The following is a 21,382-nucleotide window of genomic DNA, read 5'->3' as shown; positions in this document are numbered from 1 at the left end:
GTCACATGACAAGGGCTCCACTGTCATGTGTCACGAGTACGTAACATTTCAATTACCTCCCTGATAAAGAATGAAAGGTTTGTCAAGCATAATGTTCCACCTGCAAAGCCACGCTGACCCCTTATCAGACTCTATCTATTGAAATGCTGGTGGGTGGTATCCACAGAATTCCCTCAAGTAACTTCCCCTCACTCCTGTCAGGATAACTATCTGTTGTACCCTGGCTTCTCCTTGCAACCTTTCTTAAACAATGGAACAAAATTAGCCACTTCCATTCTTTGGGAACTTCATCAGTGGAGAGCAACGAAACAAGAATCTTCGCAAATATTTTGCAGATGTTGCAACTCCCCTTATACAGAGACTGACAATGTAATCATTTAGGCACTAGAGTTTTAATCTGCAGTAAACCTGAAAATATCCCCTCCCTGGTAACCAGATCTCATTCAATACATTTTCACTGGTTTCCCTGTCAGCTGGCTAAACATAATGCTCTCCTCAGTAAACACCAAAGAGAAATTTTCTTTATCAGTTCCCTAAGGATTTTGTGCTCAAGATGTACATATCCCTGCAATATCTAAGGGAACTTACTTTCTTGCTAACCCACTTTTATCTATAATATAGCTACAGAGCCTTTTCTGATTTTCCTTTACCTTAATCTTATCTGCCAGATATTGTCCTTCTGATTTCCCCTCTTAATAGTATTCTTAATAGTTTTTATTTTCATCAAAGGATTCACCTGATCAGAACCACCAAAACACCTTGTCTTTTTCTTGACCTGTACTTCAAGATCTCTCATCAGCTGAGGTGGCAAGCATTTTGCCAGGTTTACCCATCACCTTAAGAGGAAAATGATTTTTAAATGCTAAAAGCCTTCCACTTGTTATTCATTCAGTTCTCTTCAAATTAGCTCAAAGAATTGACCTCTGCTAAAAGCTGTCTAAATTTCCACACTTGCAAAAAAAAAGAGTGCTGCTCCTGCTTAAGACTGCAAACTCTGGATCTGACCTATCCCTTTCCATCGTTATCTTAACTATGGTCACCAGAGCCAAAGTGCTCATAGCACTTGTTGATATGAGGAAGGCCAGTATTGCATCCTCCTGAATAGGGCCTTCTATATAGTGAAACGTGTCACGGAAAAGACAAGTTTTACAAATGCACACCATACAGGCCCTTAACAAACAGCACGTCCTTTCAATACTTTGGAAATTGAAATCTCTCACTAATACCGCCATGTCATTCTTACAGCGCAGAACAAATTCTCAATACAGCTCTTCCTCAAGTTCCCACTGACTCAACTGCAATCTAGTTTATGTCCTTCTGAGTAGCACTCGGAAGGAAATTGGACTTCTTCTGGTTCAAACACAACTCGCTTCTGCGAAAGAGGTCATTTCTATCCCAGGTAATCCCAATGGTCTAAGAACCAGAAAAAGAACTTCCCCCTGCATCAGTTCCTTAGCTACAAATTCATCTGATCTATAGTTTATTTCTGAGTATTGTAGCACATGGCACTGGAAGTAACACAGAGATCTCGACCTTCAAGCCCCTAAATACATTCTGCAGGGACTCATCTGTTCTGCCTATGTTAATTGTAGTGACACATACAGCAATCCCTGCTGTTTTCCTCCCACCTCAAAAATCTTCTGAAACCATTTATAGACAAGCTGGAACTGGCAGATTGAAGGGAACACGCCATCTTGGCATGTCTTCTCAGGCCACCGAATCTCCTTTCTTCCCCTCTCACTATTGACTCTCAAACTGCTTTCACCCTGTCATCTGCACTTTTACATTCTGAGCCTCAGAGCTGGTCATAGTGTCAGAGAGATAACTGCACAGAGTGGTGCAGAAGTTGTGGATGCAGCTTTAATTATACCATTTAAGACAGGTTTGTAGATGTGCATAGATGGTAGGAAAATATAGTAACATGGTTTAGCTGCAGGCTGATGGCTCAGCATGGATTAGAAGAGCTGAAGAGACTACTTAAGTGGTATTGTGGTCTATAAAGAGTCTCACTGAAAAGGAACCCACTCACAAATATAAAAACAGATATACCATACAGTAGATATCTGTCAGTGAAGGGAATGGTCAGAGGGCATCCTGTACTTTTTGCCAACTGCCCTTAATTTCCTGATGTCTCTCCTTTAATCTGAAACATGTACATTGCATGTGACCACCTCATTTAAAATCACATCCATGATGCACTCGGTATCCTGATGAATCCTGAAGTACTTTTAGATCTATTTCTTTTTTTCTTGGCCTCAAGTTCTTTTTCCATTTTTAATAGCATCTTGGTGCACATCCTGTAGATTTAAACAGCATGGTTGGATTCGCTGACTTTCCACGTCTTCCAGAAGGTGTATTCAGTTGCCCAGACTGCCATATTGCCTGTTCTGAATCAAGTAGTAATGTCCCAACCATACCACAAAATCTGGGCACCCACGCAGGTGGGCAGCTGAATGCGTTCAGCAATCACACTTGCGCGTATGCACATTTCACCCAATTAGTTTTTCATTATAGTTATATTTAACTCCCTTCTTTTCAGATCTGTCTTGCCGAGTCTTGATCAAAGCACAGCAACACCATCAAGCACCTGCTGCTTTATAGGAATAAAATTCAAATACATTTCATTCTTCTAGCAGAACTACCAACACACAAGTTCTACCACTCAACCACAAACTAGCGATATTTAATAGTGGGGTAATTTCTTGAGGTTGAAAGAGACAAGAGCAATTGGTCTAAACATGTTGCTGCGCTAACTCAGGTAGATATACAGGTGCATACCATAAATGTCAATGTGGAAAGAGAAAGAATGATCCGATGGGTTGAAGGTGAGATCAATGATGTCAAGCTGTGATTGATATTAACTTTCTAGGACAGCTACATGCCCTTTCCAAAATTCAGTGTTATTGGCATGCAGTTAAATGTTTAATGAACATTATTTACTCAGAGCTTTATTCTATGCAAAAAACAGTCCTAAGTTTTTAATGTAAATTGATAGCAACAATTATTTTGAAGTTGGGGGTGCATCTTTGGAAATTAAGTTGAACAGAAGATTTGAAATTAGTGAAGAATAAGACAATGAGGTTTTGCACATCAAACATAGCTACACGTTGAATGTCTATATATTGAGGGGTCAGCTCTCACATTAATCGTGGATGTTTCTTTCCCCTGAAACTTTTAACACAATCACTCTGTTGAAAGCTTCTGATGACAGAGATAGCAGACATCCACTAACTAAAAACCATCATATGCAGATGATGGCATCCAGCAGCAAAATTACTATAAATATGACAATATTGGGGATTGTTAGGAAAGACAAGGAGAACAACAGAAAGATAGAGTTACAAAAAGATAGATTAGAATTCAATAATTAACATTCAGTACCTGCGCCACATGACTTGTTCCATTGCAACTTGTTGTTATGTTCTTGTAGTTCATGAGAATTGTATCATTATTTGGAAATCTGTCGTCATTTGTAAATATTTTGTAATCAGAAATATTTTATAAATTTTAAATTATCTCTCAGACTTAAAAGTTTATCAAGAATTATTCATATATTTAAGGCATATATCATTAAAAATAAATAGTGTGTTTAAACTACTTATTTAGCTGGAATTATCTCCTCCTTAGCGGAGCTTGGAGGGGGGGGGAGGTGAGTCCCACAATCAGGCATTCGGAATTAACAGCTTAACATCTCAGCAGAGGATAGACATGGAAGTATGTTGCTCCTTGAAGAGTAGGTGGATACAGTATAATCTCCCCATAGTGTGCATACCCATAGGCATCTATATTGGACAAAGTTTAAGATCTTTCTTTGAGTTCAGGGTTTTCCAGACTGGCGACCCAATAGTATCGCAGATGAAAGGAGGCTGTAGCTTTGATGTTGCGCTGGAGACAATGAGGATGAGGATGCTTTATCATTATTGTTGAAAGTAAAGATGCGATGAATTAAAGGGCTGGAGTGAAGATAGTCATTTTTATCTGTGAAAATCAGAATAGCTCGGGGCTAACATGGGGAAATCTGCAGATGCTGGAAGTTCAAACAACACACACAAAATGCTGGTGGAACACAGCAGGCCAGGCAGCATCTATAGGAAGAAGCACTGTCGATGTTTCGGGCCGAGACCCTTCTTCAGGACTATCTGAAAGGAGAGTTACTAAGAGATTTGAAAGTAGTGGTGGTAGGGGGAAATGCAAAATAATAGGAGGTGACTGGAGGGGGTGGGATGAAGCTAAAGCTGGAAATGTGATTGGCGAAAGTGATACAGAGCTCGAGAAGGGAAAGAATCATGGGACAAGAGGCCTCGGGAGGAAGAAAGGGGAAGGGGGGACCAACAGTGGGAGATGGAGAACAGGCAGGGTGATGGGCAGAGAAAGAGAGAGAGAGAGAAAAGAACAACTAAATATGTAAGGGATGGGGTAAGAAGGGGAGGAGGGGCATTAACGGAAGTTAGAGAAGTCAATGTTCATGCCATCAGGTTGGAGGCTGCCCAGCTGGAATATAAGATGTTGTTCCTCTAATCTGAGTGTGGATTCATCTTGACAGTAGAAGAGGCCATGGATAGACATATCAGAATGGGAATGAGATGTGGAATTCAAATGTGTGGCCACTGGGAGATCCTGCTTTCTCTGGCGGACCGAGCGTAGGTGTTCAGTGAAACAGTCTCCTATTCTGCGTCGGGTCTCACCAAAAAAGACCACATCAGCAGCACCGAACGCAGTATACCACACCAGCCGACTCATAGGTGAAGTATCGCCTCACCTGGAAGGACTGTATGTGGCCCTGAATGGTGCTGAGGGAGAAATTGTAAGTGCAGGTGTAGCACCTGTTCTGCTTACAAGGATAAGTGCCAGGAGGGAGATCGGTGGGAAGGGAGGGGGGGATGAGTGGACAAGTGAGTGATCCCTGCGGAAAGCAGAAAGAGGGGGGAGGGAAAGATGTGCTTGGTAGTGGGATCCCTTTGGAGGTGGTGGAAGTTACGGAGAATAATACATTGGACCTGGAGGTTGGTGGAGTGGTAGGGGAGGGCAAGGGGAGCCCTATCCCGAGTGGGGTGGAGGGCGGATGGGGTGAGGGCATTTGTGCGGGAAATGGGAGAGATGCGTTTGAGAGCAGTATTGATGATGGAAGCGTGGAAGACCCTTTGTATAAAAAAAGAAGACATCGCCTTCATTCTGGAATTAAAAGCCTCATCCTAAGAACAGATGAGGCGGAGGCGGAGGAATTGTGAGAAGGGCATGGCATTTTTGCAAGAGATAGGGTGGGAAGTTGAATATTTCAGATAGCTGTGAGAGTCTATAGGCTTATAGTAGATATCAGTAGATAAGTCGTCTCCATAGATGGAGACAGAAAGATCAAGAAAGGGGAGAGAGGTGACGGAAATGGACCAGTTAGATTTGTAGGCAGCATGATAGTTGGAGGCAAAGTTAATGAAATTTCATCTCAGCATGCGTGTAGGAGGCAGCGCCAATGCAGTTGTCGATGTAGCCAAGGAAAAGAGGGGTCGGACACCCGTATCGACATGGAACATGGACTGTTCCGCAAAGCTGACAGGAAGGCAGGCACAACTGGGACCCATGCGGGTGCCCATGGCTACACCCTTGGTTTGGAGGAAGTGGGAGGAGTTAAAGGTGAAATTATTAAGACTAAGAGCTAATCTCGCTAGATGGAGGAGAGTGGTGGTAGAGGGGATTTGGTTAGGTCTGGAATCCAAAAAGAAGCAAAGAGCATTGAGACCGTCCGGGTTGGGGATGGAGGTATATAGGGACTGGTCGTCCATGGTGAAAATAAGGCGGTGAGGGACAGGGAGCTTAAAATCATTAAAAAAAATCAAAGCGTGAGAAGTGTCATAAACATAGGCGAGAAGAGATTGAACAAGCGGGGGCGGGTGGTAAAACAATGTCAAGGTATGCAGAAATGAGTTCAGTGGGGCAGCAGCAAGCTGAGACAATAGGTCTACAGGGACAGGCAGGTTTGTGGATTTTGGATAGGAGGTAGAAACAGGGATAACCCGGGGCTGTTTAGGAGGTTCTATGATAGCCTTCTTGATGATTGGAAGTTATGTGCTTTATTGAATTGTTCAGTTCAAATGTGCTATAGGAAAGAGAAAGGTAGTCAAGACGTGGTAGACCATGCTTAAAAACCTGCAGATGTTTTAACACTGCATGTGTTTTACAATAAGAGTGACAGGATAGTTCACCATCTCATTCAACTGCTGCCTGAACTTAGTCTGAGTAACGGCATAAAGTGCTGTGTTGGTGCAGCAGCTCAGGAGCTGCAGCATGAAGGACAGTTCTGGCACAAAATCAGGGGGGAGCATAGACACAGACCCCAAATGCCACAGACGGTACCAGATAAAGTTTGAGGTAAACAGTGCCCACAACAGGATGAAGTTCCCCGAGACAACTAAGAGTAAGATAAGAGATTTCCTGCGCTTCTCCATCTCTGGGTCTTTGGGACGCCCCCCATTGTTAGAGGTCTGGAGTCTCCTGCGGGCGCTACTGGCCACTAAAACATGTCTGATAGTCACAGCGTTGAATAACAAAACCAGGAGAAATGGGACAAGAGGGTTGAGGTGGTAATGGATGAACTCAATTGTTGTCCAGACTGGTGATTCCTGAACACCTGCTCTTGGCCAACAAAACCAGGGGATATTACCAAGAACATATTCACCTGTGAACATGAAATACCAGACAATGTCTTTTAAACAGCTCAGTACTGTCACTGTCCCCAGAACCACAGCCGCCATTCTCTCAGTGCAGTATTTAGTTTTCAGTTTCTGGAAGCAAATTGCTACACATCGATCAAAACTAAAAGCAACTGTGAACCATACAGAACAATCGGTGGCTGCATAAAGTGGAACAGCATGTACATTACACAAAGGAACAAACTTCAGGAACAGAAAGTGTTCCCGAAAAGCAATGGGAATCTGTGCCAAAATCAGATCGAGGAAAGAAACCAGTAAATCCGCTGCCGCCATGGCAACCAGGTAGTGAGTGACGCCTTTGGAGAGACCGCACTTCCCCTGGGATAGGATCACGATCGTCATGATGTTCACTATGAGGAGGAAAGTAAACAGCACCATTATATATCAGGTCAAAGCATAGACAGCAGATACACTGAGATGGAAATGAGGTCTGCCAGCATACCTCTGTATCCAGAGATGAGGTAAAACTTTTCCACCTGTGATGGAAATTATTTCATGGAGACAGGGTTTAGCAGGTATAGAAATTAACTTGCATTACGGACTGTACTTTATCTTTAAGATCCAGTAACACACAAAAATCAGCAGTTAAAGAGATCAATTAAGGCAGCTAGTTCTACTGTGAGCAGTGGTGATGTGTTCTGCTGATCAAACACTCTGCCTTGCAAACATTTTCTTTTCATTTTAATGCTCTACCTTCTTGCTTTTCTGACAGATTTCCAGCTGCAGATCTTCTACCCCATCTCAGGCTTTCCATCGGAACTACATCCAGCAGCAAACTAAGGCAAACTTCCAGCCACCTTACTTATCATACCTCCAACATTCACATGCAAATAATCAATATGTGTCTTAGAAGAGTGAGGGCATCCACAGCAATCGATGCATTTGTGCATAGGACTTGTCTAGGTTCCATTTGCCTCTTGTTATCTGATGGTCATTGATTAGTTCATGGAAATTATCTCATGTTTCTCCAACTGAATACTCTGGACAGACCAAAGATTTGATGGGATATCATATTTACTTTGATTTTGCTGATTATTGCTCATTAAATTTCTGTTAGTCTGGGTAATCAGCCAGGTTCCAATCTTTGATCTCCTGACCATTCCTCGTTGAAACTGAGTTGGTATGAGGAACCATTACCTGCTCATGATAACTAAACAGTGATGCGTGGTTACCACAGGGTGAACAGTCCTTGCAGAAATAAGCCCAACAAACTATTCCCAATCATCATGTACTGATCTGGGCCAAACTGGAATACTTTTCCATAACACTATTTCTAATGAAAACCGAAGTGACCCAGAGGCGAACTGAGAAATCAAACTGCCTGTCTGTGACTGATTATTCCACTATGACCCGAAACTATTATCAAAGCTCTAATTCTTGCTCTGTATCTTTACACGGTGCCATCAGTTAGTGTGGGGCAACAACGGCTGTTGCAGCAACGGTTTAATAATTAATATGGTTTTATGTCATGACATCACCCATGAAAATATGCAAGAACAATCCCAGGAATGAAAAGGACAATACATGAGGTGAGTTTGATGGCTTTGAGCCTGGACAAAGAGTTTAGTAGAATGAAGGGGAACAAATCAAAACTTCTCAAACAAATGGAAGGCATAGATAGAGTGAACACAGATGCGATTTCCTATTATGGAGAATCCGGGATCGGGGCTCACAGCTAAGAATAGAAGGATGTCCTTTTGGAACAGAAATGAAGAGGAATTTCTTTCACCAGAGGATGGTAAATTAGTGGAATTCATTGCCACAGACAGCTATGAAGGGTACATCTTCGGGTATATTTAAAGCAGCGATTAATAAGGTTCTTGCTTAGTAAGGGCATTAGAGGTTACAAACAGAAGACGGATTGGATAATGAATCAGCCGTGATGGCAGAGCAGTCTCGATGGGCTGAATAATTTAATTCTGCACCCATGTCTTGTAGTCTTATGACATTTATTAGCTAGTTCTATAAGTTTGTATAAAATTGTGGGCTGAATCTTTTTATTTGCTGTGGTGTTCTATATTCCATTGAAAACAAAACAAACAGCATGTCACAGAGAGCCAAGGACAGGGAGAAACTGAACTGCACACAAATAGTTACTGGCCACAGGATGCAACACTCCTAATTCAGTCACTGCTTCTGCATTTGACGGGAGCCTGTCTGACCTCGTACATATCAAAGTATTCAAGCATTCAAACAATCAAGCCCTTGCATGGCCCTCCGTTCTTGGTACAATGCTACAGTGCCCATAGAGACCACTTTCTCCTTCTTCAAAAGTACGCGAGCAAGGATGTAACCCTGGAAAAGGCAAAGGCAAACAGCTGGTGCAGAGCCCACGACTTCTCTTTGCCTTGACCAGCACCTGATCTGCTTGGACAGGCCAGCGACAGGCCGACCAGGAGATCCCCCCGCCACCCCTGTCTGTACTGTGTGACCGACGATCAGGAGTATAGTGCTGAAGTGCAGCCGGAACATCAGAAGCAGCCAACACAGTTAATTAAAAAGAGGCTACAATATTTCAGACTTCACGTACACATTACGCACTGACTTATCCCGGCCACAGAAAGAACAGGTAGATGACGTGTCAGTGAACAGGCTTGGAAATCTTTTGCACGGCAGTGCCCTGGAAACAGCGACCACCACAGCTCCCCACTGTACAGAGGAAATACGCCTACATTAAGACATCGCCCTTTGGGACGTGCCTCGCCTCTGGATGGTAAAGCTGATCCCACGGTGTGTCTGGAAAACAAACGAGGGCGAGGATGTGGATCGTGTGCAGGAACAGCTTCTGCTTGCCGGGGAACAACACGGTGAATACCTCTGCTAGGCGGCTTGCGATGTGTGGGAACCTTCTCTCGAAAGAAATACCGTGCCTCGGGTCCAATGAGTAATTTTCGCTGAGCACGGATTAGCAAAGTCCAGACCACTCCAAAATTCGGAGCGATCTCGACATCCACCGAGACTGGTTGGGACCCAGTCTCTCCCACAACTAGAGCAGCAGTATTTTTGCTTTTGCTTTTAAACACTCTCTATGTCAATGTGTTTACAGCTAATGGCTTCGGGAGGCAAATTCCGGGCAGTGTGTTTTTTTTTTCTCCTCCAATCCATTCCGGATGGTTCGTATTAATCGAACTCGGAACACCAACTTTATCAAATACGTGAGATTAGGCGGGAGGAAGATGACCGGGGCAGTGCGAGATGAATCGGGATCAAAATGCAATGCGGATGAGAGAGCAGAGGAGCCAGATGTTGACTAGAATTGTTATATGTTGGGAATGGCCAGACAAGTCAGAGAACAGACCTTGTTTAGGGAAACGATTCAATTGTGGGTTTGACTAGGGGGTCGTTGAAATAACTGTTTTGATGACAACAAAGGCTTAGGTGTTTTAACTGCAGCTGGGTTGTGCTGCGGTAGCGAACAGTGCCGTGGAAGTGAAAGTCGCATGACTGATGAGTGGAAGACTACAATGTTGTCACACATCTAAGAGCTAAACTAAAAGCAAGACCAGTATATACTCCAGGGCTGGATGGAATCCGACGGAGGAAGAGGAACTATTGTACATACGACAATTTTTGGATTGCTTTACACCGAATGCATGGAATACAATAAATTATTCTCTTGTATCTTACGGACAGTTGAAAATTCCGGTAGATTTCAGGCACCCTCAGCAACAGAGGCAAGGGAGTGAAACGTGTACGGGTAGCAGTGATTTACTGAATTAGTATCGGCGAATGGGGGGAAAAAAACAGTAAAATAAATCACGGAAAAAATGGGAGGAGTGTGATTATAAACAGTAATGCAGATTAACACGTGTGAAAAGCTTGTCGGATAGAAAAACTTACCTGGAACAGCAATAATGGCGAGGATAGGGTAGTATATTGGCTGAATGGTCCGAAGGGCGTAATAGATCCGCTGATTTAACGTTAGACCATCGTAATTTCCAAAAATATAGTGAGACATCCAGAAGACCTTCCTTCCTGTTTCTGAAAACTCCCAGTAGCCTGTCACTGGAGTACGATTCGTTCCCGTAACGTGCCACATCATGTCTTAGGGCTAATCCTCTCTCATCCCAATGTGGGGAGTCGATGATGTGTCGGGAGCGGTGTGCTGATTTACTCTGACACTTGTGAGATGACGCATTGAAAGAACCTCTTATTAATAGACTGGAGAAACCCCCGGTGGCACAACCCGTTTCCGCAGAGACTGCATTTCCCTGCATTGAATGAACAGTTTCATTTAACAGCTTTCCACCCAGCAACTATTCTATAACGCACTATACATTCGATTTTGTCAGGTGTGGAAGAATATTCAGTGGATAGGCGCTGGAACTTTCATTTTGTAATTTTCTTGGATCCATTCTCAGTGCATATACTGGGTTCCTCCTATTGCTTGTTCCATGGTACTTAAGACGCACAACTCCTACTCCATAATGGTGGGCATCATGTTAAGCCCGACCTACCGCGACCTTGCTGATCCATGCCGAAGTTAGGACTCCGTGCTCACTAATTGACTGGTGTCTACCATGCCGTGCCCTTGTATTTCAGTGCCACATTAAGAATCTATGTGCTCCCACTCAGTGATCATGGCTGCTGGTTCTGAGAGGGCAGCTGGACTCTTCCCTTCGTTAGCAGCTCCGATCTCATGCTTCGAAGTCATGCGTCTTTGGCATTGCCATTTCCGAAAACGTGATATATGGACCCAATCACTGAGTCGAGATTAGACTTCCCGGACGATGATGCTGTATCCACACGGTTCACTCGTACCCGAATGTTAAAACGGTTAAACCGAATGATTGACAAAGGGGGAAAAAACAGAATTTCTGGAATAATTACAACGTCACGGTGCATAGGTACTTGTTAACCTGTTGCAAGTCCGGCTAGAATGATAGGTGGAAATGCAAGGTTGAGTTTCCAGTCATGCCCACTATGATGTTACTGAATGGTGCCGAAGACTCCGGAGCCCAGTGATTCAGTCCTTCTCCGAAAGCGAATCTTACAACTTCTGATTGGTCGGTAAAATCACAGTAATGCCAAGGTCAGAATGACGAGCGATGTGAGAAGAAACCAATGGAAAGTGAAAATTAAGCTTCGGCAACTTGAAGGAATTTCATGATTAATTTGTGAGGTTGTTGAGGGTTACACCAGTACTGCAGTGTGCATGGGATTCGGCCCAGGTGCTGGCAAGATTGCACTCAATATTTATATGGTATATAATAGGCTCTGAGGTTTATTGAAATTAAAATATTTGTAAAATGGCTCAGAGCAAGTAGCAAAATTAAAGCTTGCTGCACGTTTTATTGTGACTAAAGTCATAAAGCAATACAGCATAGATACAGGCCCTTTGACCAAAAGAGTCCATGCTGACCTCGTTATCCACCTACCGAGCCTGAATACTCATTAAACGTTTCAATATCCTCCAGGCTCCTGCTCTCCATGTACCTGGTCCAAATGCTTTCTAAGTGGTACGAGAATCACAGAATTCTATTTCAAAGAAATGTGCCACGTGATGCACTTCATCCAAGATTCACTTTCTGTCTACCTTTACTAATTTAATTTCCTTATTGCTTCCATTAAATGCGAACTAGCATCAAGTATTTGCTCCTAAGGTAGACTGGAGAGTTAGCAAACCTTCCGACATTCCTACTCATGAACTTTATGTAGTGACTCTGAGTGATAGTGGTGGAATCTTTATCACTGAACCGTGATGCTGGGAAGACTTCAGCAGGGCTTTCCACGGCAGGTATCAACATCGCGCCTTTTAGCGAATATGAGGAAAGTAGTGCATGAACTGTCACCTGATTCCGCCCCCCCCCCCCCCATCCAACAGGTCAGCAGGGTTAACGTCAAGAGGCAACTCACATTCCTCCTTTTGTCCTGCACACGATGATGTCTTGCTGTCCGTTAGATTCTATGCCCTGGTATTTACACAGGGACGCCTGGGTCCCGGGTATCAACACCTGCTACGCATCTGACTTAGGTCAGCCAGGTTTCTGTCTGTTGGCGTAGCGATTGCAGGTAAAAAGACTAGAAGAATGGATAATATCCAATGTAGAGTTATACCACACCCCAATGTCATCCATTTAAGACTTTATAAGGTCGATAAGGTAGCACTTATTAATTTACAAATCTTCATGCAGGCTTTTACAATGATAGAACAACAGTTGGGGGAATTTCATGGGCGAGTTGCTTAACACCCCTTTTGCCTATCTTGGCGTCAAACAGCGTGAAAACGGACCTCCAGTTACCACTGCCATTTATTTTATGACTTGAATCAACTTGTAATAAAGATTTCCTCACGAACAGCTGCTCATTCAGTGTCAAACTGCTATCGTTATACCTACCATTTAATTTGAAATGACAATGCGCTTCTTGACACAAAAGGGACCAAGTAGAGTTTATTCCTCAACAGAATGTACTAACTTAAAAGTGCCACGTTCCCCTCATGTAGTAGTGACCTATGATTACCAAAGGTGATGATAGGTCAAGAAGCACCTAAATTAGAGGACAGTTATGATAAAAGTTACTGATCCTTTGTGATAACATCAGATCATGGCCTGAAATTTAAGTAGCAAGGTATACGTCTATTCAACCTCGCTTTCTGATACTGTAAAGAGATTTTAGGCACGGGGATCCATTGTTCAGAGTAAGGAAGTTGACTGGCGCGAAGTTGCTGCACGAACGGATGAAAGTCGCTTCTGAGGCAAGAGTTGATAGGTTTCATCAGCAATTTCTTAAAGCACTTAGGACGATAATAAATGAGAAGGTTATCACGTTTTTCTTAAGCACGTGCATAACTGAAACCAGCTTTCTGCTAACGGGTCCTTCAGAATGTCGAAACTGCACTCCAATTGATTAGCAAAGTTCATTAGTCCTCGGACTGGTACGCCGTCAGGGCCACATGTTTTTCGTGGGTTCTTCTGTGTATTTAATATTACAGTAATGTTTGAATAATGTTATAAATATATTGTTCGATTTATCATTCTTTACTCTTTATATTATTTCTCACGGGTTATATGTACAGTTACGTGAAAGGCATAGATCATCCATGCCATCGGTTTGTGTGTGTGCCCCGTTAAAAGAAAAGCTTTTTTAAGCACACGAATCTCTTCGATCCCCTTGTTTTCCTTTCGATTAGTTTGATGGCATTGAACTAGAAAACATAACAGTATTCACGAGAACGCTTTAAACGAATCCTGACACGAGGAAATCTTCAGATTCTGGAAATTCAAGCAACACACACAAAATGCTGGTGGAACGCAGCAGGCCAGGCAGCATCTATAGGAAGAAATACAGTCGACGTTTCGGGCTGAGGTCCTTGACGTGTTGAAACTCGAATGCATAGACCGATGCAGGTGTAAATTTGCAGAAAATTCAACAACGTACGACATATATAAAGGGCATGTCGAGAAAACAAATTTGCTCGACTGCACAGGGAAAAGAGAACATATAAACGTCAAGTTTTATATTCAAAAGAGCAGTAATCTGAATTCTGCTGATCGGGGAAAAAGAGGTACTACTGCGCAGACGCGTAACGTAGGGCGCCAAGGTTCAGAAGGGAGCGAAAAACTTTCAACGGTCTTTTCAGTCGAAGCAAGAGGCTGAGAGTGAAAGACTGAGGCATCGCTGAGGGAAGGTCGAATTTCTTTAACTGATGGGGGAAAGAGGCACTACTGCCAGGCGCATGACATAGCGCACCAAGGTTCAAAAGGGAGACCGCCATATACAACGGCCATTGTCGTAGCGGCCATCATCGGAGTGGACTGAGTCCGAGTGGGACGGTTTTGGCTCAATCAGGCTTCGGTAAGAAACAGGCAGAGGCGAGGGTACGTTCTGGTAAGTTTCTGTTTTTCTTCTTTTTTTTGTGGTTCAGACTAGGGAATATGACAGGCTCCTTGGAATGCTCCTCTTGCAGGATGTGGAAGTCAGGGAGACCTCTGGTGTCCCTGACGACGATACCTGCAAGAAGTGCATCCGGCTGCAGCCCCTAATAATCTGCGTTAGGGAACTGGAGCTGGATGACCTCTGGCTCATTCGGGAGACTGAGCACTTTAAAGATAGTTGCTTCCGGGAGGTAGTTACACCTAAGGTACAGAGCACAGGGAACTGGGTTACCGTCAGGCGAGGGAAGGGGAAAGGGCAGGTAGTGCCTTTCCCTTCCAAAACAGGTATACCGATTTGTACAGTGTTGGGGAGGATGGCTTACCTGGGACAAGCAACGGCAGCCGGATCTCTGGCACAGAGTCTGGTTCTGCAGTGCACAAGGGAGGGAGGAAGAAGAGGAGAGCTGTAGTGATAGGGGACTCCACAGTCTGGGGTACAGAGAGCAGATTCTGTGGTCGTGAAAGAGACTCCCGAATGGTTAGTTGCCTCCCGGATGCCAGGGTCAGAGATGCCTCTGATCGCTTGCACACAGCATTCTGATGTGGGAGGGTGAGGTGGAAGCTGGATGTCGTGGTACACATCAATATCAATGACATAGGTAGAAAGAGTCAGGAGGTCCTGAAGAGTGAGTACAGAGAGCTTGGTAGAAAGTTGAAAAACAGGACCTCGAGGGTAGTAATCCCCGGATTGCTGCCTGTACCACGTGCCAGTGAAGGTAAGAGTAGCGTGCTCTGGCATATGAACACGTGGCTGAGTAACTGGTGTAGGGGGCAGGGATTCAGTTTTCTAGATCATTTGGACCTCTTCTGGGGCATGTGGGACCTGTACAAGAGAGACGGGTTACACCTGAACTACAAGGGGACCATATTTGCAGGGAGGTTTGCTAGTGTTATTGGGGAGGGTTTATACTAGATTTGCAGGGGGATGGGAGCCAGAGTGCCAGAGTAGATAGTGGAACGGGGGTAAAAATAAATGATATTAGTAGTTCATGCAAAGTCACAAATAGTAAGGTTGTGTGTGGTGGTAACAATCTTCTGAGGTGCGTATATTTCAATACAAGGAATATTGTAAGAAAGGCAGACGAGCTGAGGGCATGGATTGACACATGGAATTATGACATCATAGCTATTACTGCAACTTGGCTACAGGAGGGGCAGGACTAGCAGCTCAATGTTCCAGGGTTCCGATGTTTCAGTTGTGATAGAGGCAGAGGGATGAAGGGTCGGGTGGTGGCTTTGCTAGTCAGGGAAAATATTACAGCAGTGCTTCGGCAGGAACGATTAGAGGGCTTTTCTACGGAGACCATATGGGTGGAGCTGAGAAACAGGAAAGTTATGACCACATTAATAGTGTTGTTGTATTATAGACCACCTAATAGTCATTGAGAACTGGAGGAACAAATCTGCAGAGAGGTAACAGACAACTGCAGGAGACAGAAAGTTGTGATTGTAGGGGATTTTAATTTTCCACACATTGATTGGGACTCCCATACTGTTAAATGTCTAGATGGATTAGAGTTTGTGAAATGTGTTCAGGGAAGTGTTCTGAATCAATATATAGATGTATCAACTAGGGAGGATGCAATATTTGATCTCCTATTAGGAAATGAGTTAGGGCAGGAGACGGAAGTGTGTGTAGGGGAACACTTTAGTTGCAGCGATCATAACATCATTAGTTTCAACTTGATCATGGATAAAAGTAGATCTGGTCCTCGGGTTGAAGTTCTAAACCGGGAAAAGGCCGAATTTGAAGAAATGAGAAAGGATCTAAAAAGTGTAGATTGGGACAGGTTGTTCTCTGGCAAGGATGTGATTGGTAAGTGGGAGGCCTTCAAAGTGGAAATATTGAGAGTGCAGAGTTTGTATGTTCCTGTCAGGGTAAAAGGCAAAACGAAGAAGAATAAGGAACCTTGGTTCTCGAGGGATATTGGAAATCTGATAAAGAAGAAGCGAGAGAGGTATAACATGTATAGGCAACAGGGAGGAAATCAGATGCTTGAAGAGTATAAAAAGAGTAAGAAAATACTTAAGAAAGAAACCAGGAGGGCTAAAAGAAGACATGAGTTTGCTTTGCCAGTTTTGGTGAAGGGTAATCCTAAGAGCTTCTAGAGGGATGTTAAGAGCAAAAGGAGAGTTAGGGATAAAATTGGTCCTCTTGAACATCAGAGTGGTCGGCTATGTATGGAACTAAAAGAAATGGGAGAGATATTAAATGTTTTTTTGCACCTGTATTTAATAAGGAAACTGGAATGGAGTCTATAGAAACAAGGCAAACAAGTAGGGAGATCGTGGAACTTATATGGATTAAAGAGGAGGAGGTGATTGCTGTCTTGAGGCAAATCAGTGTAGATAAATCCGCAGGACCTGACAGGGTATTCCCTCGGATCTTGAGGGAGACTAGTGTTGAAATTGCAGGGGTACTGGCAGAAATATTTAAAATGTCGATACCCACGGGTCAGGTGCCGGAGGATTGGAGGATAGCTCACGTAGTTCCGTTGTTTAAAAAAAAAGCTCAAAAAGTAAACCGGGAAATTATAGGCCAGTAAGTTTGACATCGGTAGTAGGTAAATTATTGGAAGGAACACTAAGAGATAGGATTACAAGTATTTGGATAGACAGGGAATTATTAGAAACAGTCAGCATGACTTTGTGCGTAGCAGGTCATGTTTAACCAACCTATTAGAGTTTTTCGAGGAAGTTACCAGGAAAGTGGATGAAGGGTGGGCAGCGGATGTTGTATACATGGACTTCAGTAAGGCCTTTAACAAGGTCCCACATGGGAGGTTAGTTAGGAAGATTCAATCGCTAGGTACACATGGAGAGGTAGTAAATTGAATTAGACATTGACTCAATGGAAGAAGCCACAGAGTGGTAGCTGAGGATGGCTTCTCTGTGTGGAGGCCTGTGACTAGTGGAGTGCCACAGGGATCAATGCTGGGTCCATTGTTATTTGTCATCTATATCAATAATCTGGATGATAACGTGGCAAATTGGATCAGTAAGTTTGCTGATGATACAAAGATTGGAGGTGTAGTGGACAGGGAGGAAGGTTTTCAAAGCTTGCAGACGGTTTTGGACCAGTTGGAGGAATGGGCTGAAAAATGGCAGATGGAGTTTAATACGGACAAGTGTGAGTTATTGCACTTTCGAAGGTCAAACCAAGGTAAATGGTAGGACACTGAGGAGTGCAGTAGAACAGTGGGATCTAGGAGAACAGATTCATAATTCCCTAAAAGTGGCATCACGAGTAGATAGGGTTGTCAAGAGAGCTTTTGGTACATTGGTCTTTATAAATCAAAGTCCTGAGTATAAGTGTTGGAATGTAATGGTGAGGTTGTGTAAGGCATTGGTGAGACAGAATTTGGAGTACTGTGTGCAGTTTTGGTCACCTAATTAAAGGAAGGATATTAATAAGGTTGAAAGAGTGCAGAGAAGGTTTACAAGAATGCCGGGACTTGAGAAACTGAGTTTCAGAGAAAGGTTGAATAGGTTAGGGCATTATTCCCTGGAGCATAGGAGAATAAGGGCTGTTTTGATAGAGGTGTATAAAATTATGATGGGTATAGATAGAGTGAATGCAAGCAGGCCTTTTCCACTGAAGCCAGGGGAGGAAAAAAAAAAGAGGCCATAGGTTAAGAGTGAAGGGAGAAAAGTTTAAAGGGAATGTTAGGGTGGGCTTCTTCAGGCAGAGAGCGGTGGGAGTGCGGAATGAGCTGCCTGCTGAAATAGTGAAAGCGGCCTCACTTTTGACATTTAAGAAGAACTTGGACAGGTATGTGGATGAGAGGGGTTTGGAGAGATATGGCCCAGCTGCAGGGACTAGGCAGATAAAAGGTTTGGCACAGACAAGAAGGGCCAAAGGCCTGTTTCTGTGCTGTAACGTTCTATGGTTCTATGGAAAAGTCTAATAATAATGACAGTGACACTGGACTGGATAGCCTTGAGATTAGCATTGTGAAAACTAACAATAGTTAAGCAATATGGCTAACAGCGGAAGCGAGCAATAAACTAATTAAAATGGAATTGGACTAGCTAGGATATCTAACTAGGAACATAGTAGAGATCTGACAACATCTGAGGGAAAGACATATGATAAGGTGAGGTACAACAGCCAACAGCCACATTGAGCTTGTATGTGGTAAAGACAGTAGGAGGAGAATTTTGGGGTCTCTAGTGGCTGACAGAGTTGGAACTTGATTGGAGATCCAATCACCATTTTCCTGCTATATTCCATGCAAAAGAGTCAACTAATAGTGAATTAAGTAAGTTACTGGATGATGCCACAACAGTGTTCAAGGATGGTGTTGGAAAACTCTGAAATATCACTAGTAAATGAAAATACCCCAGTCAAGTTTTCCATCTGGTTTTTCATACCATCCGTGATTTACTGCCCAGTGAGCTTGGTCACGTGGAGGCTGAAGGAGCTCAGCAAATTGGAGGGAAGCTCATGGGCAATGCTAGTAATCACAGTGGGCAACAGTGAGCTTGTCAGGATCCCTGATGATCTAAAGGTCACCATCTACCCACCCAGTACGGAATGTAGGTCAATATCCTCTGACCAAGTCAAAGGATATCTTTGTAAACCTTTCTAGAAACGACTTCTCCAAAGTGGACTTAGCCGAGGCCTACTTACTGATGGAGTTTATTATTGGAGTAGCATCTACACCTGCAGTATAGCAGTAATCTATGGAGCATGTACTGCAAGGCCGTCGAGGTACTCATTATTACCCGGATTACAGCATTTTTACTGTTAAGGGTGAGAAGGATCATCACCAAAATCTCTAGACAATGTTAAAAAGATTAGATGATTATGGGCCCAGAACACAATGCAATAAGTTGGTATTATTAAACCCCATCATCAATTAATAAGGTCACAACCTGGAGCACAATAATTGAACAATTATGCTGAGAAAAGTCTTAGAGTGGTGGATGCCCCAGGGGAACGAATGTATCATATTTGCGATCATATTTAAGGATTTTCGATTAAAATTACAAGCTCCTTCCCAGCCTGGCTACTATACTTCCTCCTTTGAACTCATGACTACATATCAAGACGAATTGGATATGGGCTAAGTAGTGTAAGACGGCTTTTCAAACTACAAATGAAACAGTGATGTCAGACACTACTCACACACAATGGTCCTCATCGTCCAGTGAAGATCGTCTGCTTCACCTCGGCTTATGGTATAGCTGAAATTATGTCATATGTTATGAGTGATGGAAGTGAAAGTGTTTGCATCCCTTTCCCTTAACGCATCAGAGAAAAAAGATACACGCATGATTAACAGAAGTCTGAAGTCTGGATTGTGATGGAAAGCGTTTCAACCAGAGCTTGTTTTGGAGAGGGGAGTTACTGATCACCAAACACTAGCGTCCATTTTCAATCCACAGAACAGCAGCAGGACAAATATAGAGAGTTTTTTTTCTTGGTAGACAGAACTACAAGGTTGAAAACAAGAGGATAACTAATCTTGAATATGTTGTGGATTGTATCGTTTACATTTTGAAAAGGAAATACTTGAAAAATTACAAAGGAGGGCATTTATTTTGACATTTTCCCTGACAGAAACGGAGATCCTCCTTTTACGTCAGAGATGATCCAATGGGAAACCAGAAGAACCCATTATGTCTCAGGTCTGCATAGCCGCACATAATGGCTAGAAAGTGCAGCAATAACCCCAAATCCTCCAGTTTTTTTGTTTTGTTTTTTTTTGTCAGTGCAGCATGAACATATCCTTAACGGACGTCGGCTTATGTAGGGATTAAGAGTTGTACCATCCAACCTGAGAGTTGAAGTGTTGGAGGGCCTACATGCGGTCAGCTAGGTACCGCAAAAGTGAAGGTGTTGGCTCGAAACTTTGTTTGGTGTCCTGGGATAGAGTAGCAAATCAAGCAGCTTACTATGCACTGTTCAGGATGCCAAAACACACAGAAGGAACGTATCCAGAGCTGCCAGAAAGATTTTCAGCAGTTCCAGAGTCAATTCCTACTACCATCACAGAGATTGTTTCACAGCCACAAGTCTTATTTGCCAAGCAGAGTGACCCTTCACCCCTTGTCAGGTAAGACATTTTCCAATGAGAGTAACAAAACCTCCACAGTGGTCAAATCTTTGCGCCTGAAATAGGATAATTTGAAATTTACGGTGCTCTGGATGTCTATATAGTAGCTGTATTATATCGTATACTGTATATACAGTTCAGATGCATTTTATATTGCTTTAGAGTTTAAGCAGGGAGAAAGGTCGTGTGTTTAGTATTTCAGCTGTATTTGAGTAATATTGTGAACATACTATTTGATTAAGCATTATTTGTTGTTTGCATAATTCAATACGGGTTATATGCAGAAGAACGTGGCGACATACCAACGTCATCACGCTATGACGTCAGATATGTGATCCTTGCTGAAAGTAAATACTAAACTACCTTATATTTAAAGTTAATAGTTATATATTTGTTGCTGCTTATGTGTGATTCCCTGTCTTTCTTAGCGTATGTTTAGTGTTTCTATTTTTGTTTATGTTCAATATTTTTTTTAATTAAAAAAAAAACTAAACTAACCACACATTTCCTGGACTCCGTTGTTTACTTTAATCCTTTGGGCAGTAATAGGTTCACCTTCCTGAAGGATGCTCCCACGTTAGCCTCTGAGACCAAAATCACTGTGTCTTCAAGAACAGTGGGAGTTCGTGAAGTTGCCTCCCTTGTTTGATAGCCAAACTAGCATACAAAGTCTTTGATCTCACCTTGGAGCGAACATTTTTTGTCACGTGTTTTGCTTTGTTTTGCTTTGTAGAATATA

The 21,382-nt window shown here is 43.1% G+C and overlaps 1 protein-coding gene across 1 annotated transcript; it reads right to left on the bottom strand.

The window, feature by feature from the left end:
- Window positions 1-6,152: 6,152 nt before the first annotated feature.
- LOC132397657 (cysteinyl leukotriene receptor 1-like) lies at window positions 6,153-6,977 on the bottom strand. The gene has a single exon (XM_059976425.1). The coding sequence runs from the start codon at window positions 6,975-6,977 to the stop codon at window positions 6,153-6,155; it is 825 nt and encodes a 274-aa protein (XP_059832408.1).
- Window positions 6,978-21,382: the final 14,405 nt, after the last annotated feature.

The sequence above is a fragment of the Hypanus sabinus genome, chromosome 8 (genome assembly GCF_030144855.1).
Source record: "Hypanus sabinus isolate sHypSab1 chromosome 8, sHypSab1.hap1, whole genome shotgun sequence".
NCBI classification, from domain to species: domain Eukaryota; kingdom Metazoa; phylum Chordata; class Chondrichthyes; order Myliobatiformes; family Dasyatidae; genus Hypanus; species Hypanus sabinus.
This window is presented reverse-complemented; position numbering and strand designations above follow the sequence as displayed.

What these genes read in the sequence shown, in the direction of transcription:
- LOC132397657 (XM_059976425.1), bottom strand. Translation starts at nt 6,977, where the DNA reads ATGGCGGCAGCGGATTTACTGGTTTCTTTCCTCGATCTGATTTTGGCA.